The sequence below is a fragment of the Cucurbita pepo genome, chromosome LG02 (genome assembly GCF_002806865.2).
Source record: "Cucurbita pepo subsp. pepo cultivar mu-cu-16 chromosome LG02, ASM280686v2, whole genome shotgun sequence".
Lineage (NCBI taxonomy): Eukaryota > Viridiplantae > Streptophyta > Magnoliopsida > Cucurbitales > Cucurbitaceae > Cucurbita > Cucurbita pepo.
In genome coordinates this window covers 7962793-7972526 of record NC_036639.1, presented here as the reverse complement: position 1 = coordinate 7972526, position 9734 = coordinate 7962793, and the positions used below count along the sequence as shown (strand labels likewise).

Below are 9734 nucleotides of genomic sequence, written 5' to 3'. Positions count from 1 at the left end.
GATTATACAAATGTCTAAAATACAAACGAAGTGGAGTAAGGATAAAATAAAATAAAATATAATAAAATAAAACATAATAAAATAAAACCTACAAATTGTTATCTCCTAGGTACCACAAATGGCAAAAATTATTGTTGTTTCTTTGTCTTCACTTCAACCCTCTAAACTTCTATATAGAGATATCCTATATGGATTAAGGATAAAATATAAATATTCTAACCAAGTATTCTATTGCCACGAATTGAACCGGGTCTCCTAGGTGAAAAATATAAATGATATGGATTAAGAAGGATAAAATCTAAATATCCTATTTTCCCATTGCCGGGAATTGAACCCGAGTCTCCTGGGTGAAAGCCAGATATCCTAACCGCTGGACGACAATGGATATTTCTTTGTCCTTAACGCCTCTAAACTTCTCGATGGTCGATATCCAAAATATACACGATATGGATTAAGGATAAATCTAAATACTCAACAAAAAAAGGTTACAAAGTTTTCCATTGCCGGGAATTGAACCCGGGTCTCCTGGGTGAAAGCCAGATATCCTAACCGCTGGACGACAATGGATATTTCTTTGTCCTCAACGCCTCTAGACTTCTCGATGGTCGATATCCAAAATACACACAATATGGATTAAGGATAAATCTAAATACTCAACAAAAAAGGTTACAAAGTTTTCCATTGCCGGGAATTGAACCCGGGTCTCCTGGGTGAAAGCCAGATATCCTAACCGCTGGACGACAATGGATATTTCTTTGTCCTTAACGCCTCTAAACTTCTCGATGGTCGATATCCAAAATATACACGATATGGATTAAGGATAAATCTAAATACTCAACAAAAAAAGGTTACAAAGTTTTCCATTATCGGGAATTGAACCCGGGTCTCCTGGATGAAAGCCAGATATCCTAACCGCTGGACGACAATGGATATTTCTTTGTCCTTAACGCCTCTAAACTTCTCGATGGTCGATATCCAAAATACACACAATATGGATTAAGGATAAATCTAAATACTCAACAAAAAAGGTTACAAAGTTTTCCATTGCCTGGAATTGAACCCGAGTCTCCTGGGTGAAAGCCAGATATCCTAACCACTGGACGACAATGGATATTTCTTTGTCCTCAACGCCTCTAGACTTCTCGATGTTCGATATCTAAAATACACACGATATTGATTAAGGATAAATCTAAATACTCAACAAAAAAAGGTTACAAAGTTTTCCATTATCGGGAATTGAACCCGGGTCTCCTGGATGAAAGCCAGATATCCTAACCGCTGGACGACAATGGATATTTCTTTGTCCTTAACGCCTCTAAACTTCTCGATGGTCGATATCCAAAATACACACAATATGGATTAAGGATAAATCTAAATACTCAACAAAAAAGGTTACAAAGTTTTCCATTGCCTGGAATTGAACCCGAGTCTCCTGGGTGAAAGCCAGATATCCTAACCACTGGACGACAATGGATATTTCTTTGTCCTCAACGCCTCTAGACTTCTCGATGTTCGATATCTAAAATACACACGATATTGATTAAGGATAAATCTAAATACTCAACAAAAAAAGGTTACAAAGTTTTCCATTATCGGGAATTGAACCCGGGTCTCCTGGATGAAAGCCAGATATCCTAACCGCTGGACGACAATGGATATTTCTTTGTCCTTAACGCCTCTAAACTTCTCGATGGTCGATATCCAAAATACACACAATATGGATTAAGGATAAATCTAAATACTCAACAAAAAAGGTTACAAAGTTTTCCATTGCCTGGAATTGAACCCGAGTCTCCTGGGTGAAAGCCAGATATCCTAACCACTGGACGACAATGGATATTTCTTTGTCCTCAACGCCTCTAGACTTCTCGATGTTCGATATCTAAAATACACACGATATTGATTAAGGATAAATCTAAATACTCAACAAAAAAAGGTTACAAAGTTTTCCATTATCGGGAATTGAACCCGGGTCTCCTGGATGAAAGCCAGATATCCTAACCGCTGGACGACAATGGATATTTCTTTGTCCTTAACGCCTCTAAACTTCTCGATGGTCGATATCCAAAATACACACAATATGGATTAAGGATAAATCTAAATACTCAACAAAAAAGGTTACAAAGTTTTCCATTGCCTGGAATTGAACCCGAGTCTCCTGGGTGAAAGCCAGATATCCTAACCACTGGACGACAATGGATATTTCTTTGTCCTCAACGCCTCTAGACTTCTCGATGTTCGATATCTAAAATACACACGATATTGATTAAGGATAAATCTAAATACTCAACAAAAAAAGGTTACAAAGTTTTCCATTATCGGGAATTGAACCCGGGTCTCCTGGATGAAAGCCAGATATCCTAACCGCTGGACGACAATGGATATTTCTTTGTCCTTAACGCCTCTAAACTTCTCGATGGTCGATATCCAAAATACACACAATATGGATTAAGGATAAATCTAAATACTCAACAAAAAAGGTTACAAAGTTTTCCATTGCCTGGAATTGAACCCGAGTCTCCTGGGTGAAAGCCAGATATCCTAACCACTGGACGACAATGGATATTTCTTTGTCCTCAACGCCTCTAGACTTCTCGATGTTCGATATCTAAAATACACACGATATTGATTAAGGATAAATCTAAATACTCAACAAAAAAAGGTTACAAAGTTTTCCATTATCGGGAATTGAACCCGGGTCTCCTGGATGAAAGCCAGATATCCTAACCGCTGGACGACAATGGATATTTCTTTGTCCTTAACGCCTCTAAACTTCTCGATGGTCGATATCCAAAATACACACAATATGGATTAAGGATAAATCTAAATACTCAACAAAAAAGGTTACAAAGTTTTCCATTGCCTGGAATTGAACCCGAGTCTCCTGGGTGAAAGCCAGATATCCTAACCACTGGACGACAATGGATATTTCTTTGTCCTCAACGCCTCTAGACTTCTCGATGTTCGATATCTAAAATACACACGATATTGATTAAGGATAAATCTAAATACTCAACAAAAAAAGGTTACAAAGTTTTCCATTATCGGGAATTGAACCCGGGTCTCCTGGATGAAAGCCAGATATCCTAACCGCTGGACGACAATGGATATTTCTTTGTCCTCAACGCCTCTAGACTTCTCGATGGTCGATATCCAAAATACACACAATATGGATTAAGGATAAATCTAAATACTCAACAAAAAAGGTTACAAAGTTTTCCATTGCCTGGAATTGAACCCGAGTCTCCTGGGTGAAAGCCAGATATCCTAACCACTGGACGACAATGGATATTTCTTTGTCCTCAACGCCTCTAGACTTCTCGATGTTCGATATCTAAAATACACACGATATTGATTAAGGATAAATCTAAATACTCAACAAAAAAAGGTTACAAAGTTTTCCATTATCGGGAATTGAACCCGGGTCTCCTGGATGAAAGCCAGATATCCTAACCGCTGGACGACAATGGATATTTCTTTGTCCTTAACGCCTCTAAACTTCTCGATGGTCGATATCCAAAATACACACAATATGGATTAAGGATAAATCTAAATACTCAACAAAAAAGGTTACAAAGTTTTCCATTGCCTGGAATTGAACCCGAGTCTCCTGGGTGAAAGCCAGATATCCTAACCACTGGACGACAATGGATATTTCTTTGTTCTCAACGCCTCTAGACTTCTCGATGTTCGATATCTAAAATACACACGATATGGATTAAGGATAAAACTAAATACTCTACAAAAAGATAACAAGTTTTTCATTGCATTCCCAAGTCTCGTGGACTGCCTGACAATGGATATTCTGTCCTTAACTACTCTAAACTTTTCAAATAGTCAATATCCAAAATACACATGATAGGGATTAAGGACAAATCTAAATACTCTACAAAACTGGGTGAAAACCATATATCCTAACCATTGGACTGACAATGGATATTTATTTGTCTTCAACACCTCTAAACTTTTCAATGGTTATAAATATATATAAAATACAAACGATTAAGGATAAAATCTAAATATGGTACAAAAATATACCATGTTTTCCATATCCAAGAATTGAACCCAAATCTCTTGGGCAAAAGCAACATATCCTAACTGTTAGACGACAACGAATATTTCTTTATCCTCAACGCCTCTAAAATTGTCGATGGTTATATAGATATCCAAAATACAAACGATATGGATTAATGATATGATTCAAGATGGTACCAAGTTTTCCATTGCCGGAAAATTGAACCAAATACAAACAAGATGGCTATTGGGTTTTCCATAGATGTTTTTTTTATCATCAAAGCCTCTCAACTTATTAAGGATAAAATCAAAATACCCTACAAACCTTGGTGTCCTGAGTGATAGCAAGCACATGTACATTTTTAATGAAACAAATCCAACGAATTGACATGGTTGAATCAAATTGGTGAACCATACCAATTGCATTGCAATGTCCTCTGTCTTCTTTGTTCCCTTTCTAAATGACAATATATTGCCCATGACGGGACCGACCTTACACAACAAGCGAGCAGTTTGGATGGTGAGACCGCCCGACCTTACACAACAAGCGAGCAGTTTGGATGGTGAGACCGAAGTTCACTTGAAATCACTATCAAATCGGTGCCCAATTTTCAGGTCAGCTAATATACTGTATGTTTTAGAAATGAAAAATCAATTTCCCAAAAACTGAAAATTCAATTTCGGGTTCAAACGCATCAAATATAACAAGCACAATCTACTTCAAATTCAGTTTTACAGACAACTTCATAAAAGAAGCTCCATTGGTTGTATTGTTGGAATATTAAAAAGACCACAGCAGTGAGTGCAAGTAGCTAGAAGCTCAAATAACAAGAACAATAATAAATGAAATTTCAACACGGTAGCAAGAGAAATCATGTTCGATTACTAGCAAGCTATAGTTCAAAATTTAAGTTTCAGTAACAAAACACCTCAGCTACTCGAAATCCTTGAACAACAGAAATAAAGAACAAAAATTCACGGACGATATAAATGACAAGAACCAGGATGATAGATATAATGAACTTAGGCCTTGACACGACCATAGAACTTCTGTTTCTCCTGGGTAGTCTGGAAACGTCCATGACCAAACTTGGAGGATGTATCAATGAACTTAAGTTTGATCTCTTCAAGAGCCACACGGGACGTTTGTTTGAGAAGAGATTGACGAAGGGTAATCACCCTCTTCTTGGGTCCAACACAGCCTCCCTTGATCATCAAGTAGTCACTCTTAACAATACCGTAGTGAGGGAAGCCACCCATAGGAGTAATTTCCTTCTCAGTCCTGTTTCAAACACAGTGCAGCGGATAAGAGACGACATNCGTAGTGAGGGAAGCCACCCATAGGAGTAATTTCCTTCTCAGTTCTGTTTCAAACACAGTGCAGCGGATAAGAGACCACAATTTTAGATGGAAGATACAATTTTAAATTAAAATTTGGACTCCACTAGATTTAACCTGTCAAATTCAGTGATAGCGGTATGTGTTTCCTGTCCTGTCTTTCCAACTCTGTAGATCTTTTTGTTCATTTCAGTTCGGTGGTGATATCCATTCTGACCAGCCCTGGCAACAGTGAACGACACTCTAGCAGGATGCCAAGCACCGATACAAGCCACCTTCCTAAGACCCCTGTGAGTCTTACGGGGCAAACGGGTAACACCCCAACGAGTGACAACACCTTCATAACCTTTACCCTTGGTCACACCAATAAGGTCAATCATCTCATCCTTCTGGAATACAGCTTCTACTGGAACTTGCTTCTCAAAGAACCCATATGCATAGTCCACCTTCTGAGCAATTGTACCACCATTGACCTGGATCTCCATCATGTGTGCTTTCTTTTGCTTCAATCCCTTCATCTTGGTAATCTACAAAACAAGGAATTCCAATTAACATTGATAAATAAGTAGCTATAAACCCTAAACAATTACAAATTACAGTCAGTTGCAATTGATAAATAAAATGAGAACAAAAGGAGCAAACAGGTTCATTTACAAAGGCAAGAGAAATAGTTCATCAATAGTCTGAAAATTCAACGGAAATCAGTTCCCCATGAGTTAACCGACAAATTCAAAAACATAAGAATTGATATTTACCAACAATGGAGAAAATAAATGAACATACTGACCCTAAATATATTGACTATTTGTTTCATTAACATACATAAATACAGCATAATAGCTCTTTTCACTTCCATGACATTACCTGAGTATGAGCCAAGACACGGATCACAGATGCATATTTCTTGAGCTTCTCAAGCTTCTCCTGGATGCTCTTCTTTCCCTCATCAGTTTCATATTGCTTCGAGTATTTAGTGAAAGCCTTCTTCTTTGACTTGCACCAGTTCTTATAGAATCTCCTCCTTAATTCCTCACTCAAATGCTGTGCCCATACAGTGCCCAGAGTGCGGAGACCACGTGGGGTCTTCACATATCCAACAACACCAACAATTACCATTGGAGGAGTCTCAATGATGGTCACAGGCTCACATGTTTCCTTCTTGTGAAGTTCTACAGAGTAAATACAGAAAACAAGCACAAAGTAAGACCTTGATGTAACCTTAACACAAGTTAATGAAATTCATGCAAATAAGGAACCACTCTAAATAGATTAGTAAATTCAAAGCAATACATACTAGATCCTGGCTTCTCGACCTCTCTGACAATGTGTGTCATTCCAGCCTTGTAACCCAAAAAGGCAGTCAACCTGCATGGCTTGCTGGCGTCATCCTTGGGAAAAGCCTTCACTGCAGGTTGGAAAACAAAACAGAGTTAACTCAGCTACGGATTACAAAAAGAAAACTGAAACAAAACAACACAAATGTTGAGTAATTCTCAACACAAATGTTGAGTAATTCTCAACACAAATGACCGATAAGATATGGAAAAACTAAACAGAACAAAGCGCTAAGGTGTGGTTATATGGCTCATTAGTTGTTCTTAAGAAGAGAGATTTATGTTCACTAAGAATGTTATAACCTAGTCAAAACCCAATAATAATACCTTTTCCGCGGTGACGAGCTGCTCTTTTCCTTGGAAGAAATCCAAGGGAGCCGTGCCTTGGGTGCTCAAATTTCCTGTGAGACATTCTCTTCTTCCTTCACATAAGAAACAACCATTTAATCAATCATACGAATTATATTTCATCAACGACAAACAAAATGTAAAAACCACCGGTTAAAATCGTAAACAAACAGGAACAATTACTTCAAAAGCTGAAAACGAAATAGAAGTTAAAACCAGCGCTTAAAATCCAAAGGGTAACAAAATCACCATATTCAGAAAAAGAAAAGAAAAAAAACTTAATAGCACGAAATAATGCAACTATAGATTGTTCAGAAAAGGAACATAGATGAGTCCTTGACACCTTGACAGAAACAAAATTTGAAAATGGCTAGAAACAAAGAGACGTGTTCTTCACATAAATAAACAAATAACTTCACTCTCACAAAAACCCAGATACGAGAGAATCAGACAACGCCATAGAACAAAGTCCAAACTAGTTCATTATAACAAATCTCCGAAGCAAAGACAGTAATTAGGGTTGAAGGAGAGAAACAAAGAGCGAAGAAGAAGGGGAAGAAGGAAGGAAGGAACCCGTACCCCAACTGGTGCTACTCCAACTGCGGCTACTGCAACTGCACTAGGCGGATGAGAAACCCTAGATATTGTAATATATAGATAAACAAAATGTGTGACCAGCCCCACAACTAAGCTTTAAAAAGTTTGTTGGGCCTATTTGGCAAAATAAGCTTTAATGGGCCGAAATGGCGGCCCATTACAAAAGCCCACCCGAACCGTAATTTTAGGGCAGCGCGAATATAAAAGGACTTGACTCGGAGCGTTGTCCGTAGAAATGATATTGTTTTAGGGTTAGGGTTTTTAGAGTTTTGGGTCAATTTTTCTTCCGAGGGAATGATGAGAAATTCTCAGTGCGAGAGCAAAGCAGCTGAATGATTTGGTTGCGATGTGCCTGCACCTATTCCACACGAGATTTCTGACTCTCTTCTCTTTAAACTTTTTAGTTCTTTGTTTTTGTTCTGTTCATGATTTTCTTCTGTGGAATCTGTTTGGATGCTTGGAATCGAGGTGAGAAAATGGCGTTTAAGCTTGAAATTTAGTGCTAGTTTTTGGATTTTTCTGGTAAGAATTCTAGTTTGATTATTGAACTTTTCCAGCATGTGTTTCTCCTCGAATTTGTTTTCGTTAAAGCTTTTCCAGCATTTGTTGGATCTAAACTCGATTTAGATGGCACAATGCCCTGTTAAGAAGAGTTGCACTCTACGAAGAATGAAGAACTTTTTAGGAGCAAAAACTCCTATTTTTTAACATCAAACTTATCGATCTTAGGGAAAGAAATTAGTTTAAGCTAGTAAGGAATCCCATAAAATAGTTATAAATTTTGAATTAGAATCCAACATGAAAAGAAATGAACATTAATTGCCGAGGAAGTTCGTGTTGTTGTTGAAGCAAACCCTCAATGACACAAATAACAAATATCCTCCTCACTCTAATGTTGTTGACGGACTCGAACACATGAAAGACACATACTCACATACTATGTTGGAAGCAGTTCTACGAACGCGTCAAAGATACATACTCACATAAGTGAACAGTATGAAGCCCATAAGCCCAGAGGGAGAATCCAGATACTATTTCATGTCTCAATTAGAGATATCCACGGTTGAAGATGCACCTATTCTCTTCAAAAAGTAAATAATTCGTTTATTTTGTGGGATTTCTAATGAGAATTTTAGGTTAAATTATGTAGGAGAATTGAGGCGATTCCTCCTCAATTTAAAGTTTTTATTTTTCAATATAAATTTTTTTTTTTTTTTTTTTTTTTTACCTATCTAATTTCTAAAATTTATATTTTAATATTATATATAATTTTTAACAATTAAATTAAAGTTTAATGTTATAACAGGGTATTTGTCTAATCTAAAATCTAGAGATTTAGTATTAGACTGAGATTCTTGATAGGAATATTTGGTTCTTATATACTTAAAAATTAATTTTGAGGAATATTTGGTTCTTATATACTTAAAAATTAATTTTGAGGAATATTTGGTTCTAATAGAGTAATTCACCGTAGTTTCATTGTTTTCCATTTTTAAGTTGTTTATAGATTTAATCTACTAACCCCTCATGATTTGCTTTCTATTTGGTAGACTCGATCAAATTCATGCATAAAGAGACAAGTAGACTTGACAAGTTCATGCATAAAGAGACAAGTAAGGTAGACTTGATCAAGTCCATGCATAAAAAGATAAGGTAGACAATAAAATTTTAAACTTGTTTCAAGCATTAACAAGGGATGGGAGGAACTCGTTTTTCAACTCGATGACTGAGTTTGGATACATTTTTACAATGAGTGATCCTCGTCTCAAAGGAAAACAAAGTTACATTCAAGAAGGAATAGTCATTAATAAGTTCAAGAAATGGAAAGAACAATGTCTATGAAAATCAGGGAGAAAGGTCATGTTGCTGACTTAGTCCTTTAGATGTAGTTCGCATTTGAAGGGTAGTGGTAGGGAGACTGGAGACTATAAATTCCCGCAGATTTTTTATGAATTAAATAGAGTCGAGACTTTCCCTCTTGAAAATAATTTGAGCATCATTTCTAACTTTTCAAGCAATTCTTGTGTTAGAAAAATATGTATGTCCCCTCACAAAGAGGTGAAGAGTAATTGATCAGATTCGTGGACGTTCCTACTAAGAAAC

General features: G+C 36.9%; 1 protein-coding gene and 19 non-coding genes across 20 annotated transcripts; all 20 read right to left on the bottom strand.

The window, feature by feature from the left end:
- Positions 1–313: 313 nt before the first annotated feature.
- TRNAE-UUC lies at positions 314–385 on the bottom strand. Its single transcript has one exon. It is a non-coding gene; the product is annotated as a tRNA-Glu (tRNA).
- Positions 386–495: 110 nt separating this feature from the next.
- Positions 496–567, bottom strand: TRNAE-UUC. Its single transcript has one exon. It is a non-coding gene; the product is annotated as a tRNA-Glu (tRNA).
- Positions 568–676: 109 nt separating this feature from the next.
- Positions 677–748, bottom strand: TRNAE-UUC. Its single transcript has one exon. It is a non-coding gene; the product is annotated as a tRNA-Glu (tRNA).
- Positions 749–858: 110 nt separating this feature from the next.
- On the bottom strand, positions 859–930 carry TRNAE-UUC. Its single transcript has one exon. It is a non-coding gene; the product is annotated as a tRNA-Glu (tRNA).
- A 109-nt stretch (positions 931–1039) lies between these two features.
- Positions 1040–1111, bottom strand: TRNAE-UUC. The gene has a single exon. It is a non-coding gene; the product is annotated as a tRNA-Glu (tRNA).
- A 110-nt stretch (positions 1112–1221) lies between these two features.
- TRNAE-UUC lies at positions 1222–1293 on the bottom strand. Its single transcript has one exon. It is a non-coding gene; the product is annotated as a tRNA-Glu (tRNA).
- Positions 1294–1402: 109 nt separating this feature from the next.
- On the bottom strand, positions 1403–1474 carry TRNAE-UUC. Its single transcript has one exon. It is a non-coding gene; the product is annotated as a tRNA-Glu (tRNA).
- A 110-nt stretch (positions 1475–1584) lies between these two features.
- TRNAE-UUC lies at positions 1585–1656 on the bottom strand. Its single transcript has one exon. It is a non-coding gene; the product is annotated as a tRNA-Glu (tRNA).
- Positions 1657–1765: 109 nt separating this feature from the next.
- Positions 1766–1837, bottom strand: TRNAE-UUC. The gene has a single exon. It is a non-coding gene; the product is annotated as a tRNA-Glu (tRNA).
- A 110-nt stretch (positions 1838–1947) lies between these two features.
- TRNAE-UUC lies at positions 1948–2019 on the bottom strand. The gene has a single exon. It is a non-coding gene; the product is annotated as a tRNA-Glu (tRNA).
- A 109-nt stretch (positions 2020–2128) lies between these two features.
- Positions 2129–2200, bottom strand: TRNAE-UUC. Its single transcript has one exon. It is a non-coding gene; the product is annotated as a tRNA-Glu (tRNA).
- A 110-nt stretch (positions 2201–2310) lies between these two features.
- TRNAE-UUC lies at positions 2311–2382 on the bottom strand. The gene has a single exon. It is a non-coding gene; the product is annotated as a tRNA-Glu (tRNA).
- A 109-nt stretch (positions 2383–2491) lies between these two features.
- Positions 2492–2563, bottom strand: TRNAE-UUC. The gene has a single exon. It is a non-coding gene; the product is annotated as a tRNA-Glu (tRNA).
- Positions 2564–2673: 110 nt separating this feature from the next.
- On the bottom strand, positions 2674–2745 carry TRNAE-UUC. Its single transcript has one exon. It is a non-coding gene; the product is annotated as a tRNA-Glu (tRNA).
- Positions 2746–2854: 109 nt separating this feature from the next.
- On the bottom strand, positions 2855–2926 carry TRNAE-UUC. The gene has a single exon. It is a non-coding gene; the product is annotated as a tRNA-Glu (tRNA).
- Positions 2927–3036: 110 nt separating this feature from the next.
- Positions 3037–3108, bottom strand: TRNAE-UUC. The gene has a single exon. It is a non-coding gene; the product is annotated as a tRNA-Glu (tRNA).
- A 109-nt stretch (positions 3109–3217) lies between these two features.
- TRNAE-UUC lies at positions 3218–3289 on the bottom strand. Its single transcript has one exon. It is a non-coding gene; the product is annotated as a tRNA-Glu (tRNA).
- A 110-nt stretch (positions 3290–3399) lies between these two features.
- On the bottom strand, positions 3400–3471 carry TRNAE-UUC. Its single transcript has one exon. It is a non-coding gene; the product is annotated as a tRNA-Glu (tRNA).
- Positions 3472–3580: 109 nt separating this feature from the next.
- TRNAE-UUC lies at positions 3581–3652 on the bottom strand. Its single transcript has one exon. It is a non-coding gene; the product is annotated as a tRNA-Glu (tRNA).
- Positions 3653–4831: 1179 nt separating this feature from the next.
- Positions 4832–7684, bottom strand: LOC111788820 (60S ribosomal protein L3). The gene is made up of 6 exons (XM_023669352.1): positions 7614–7684; positions 7014–7108; positions 6647–6757; positions 6217–6521; positions 5470–5879; positions 4832–5296 (listed from the first exon to the last, which is right to left on the bottom strand). Exons 2-6 carry the CDS (start codon positions 7096–7098, stop codon positions 5038–5040), a joined length of 1170 nt encoding a protein of 389 aa, XP_023525120.1. The 5' UTR covers positions 7099–7108; positions 7614–7684; the 3' UTR covers positions 4832–5037.
- Between the last annotated feature and the right edge of the window lie 2050 nt (positions 7685–9734).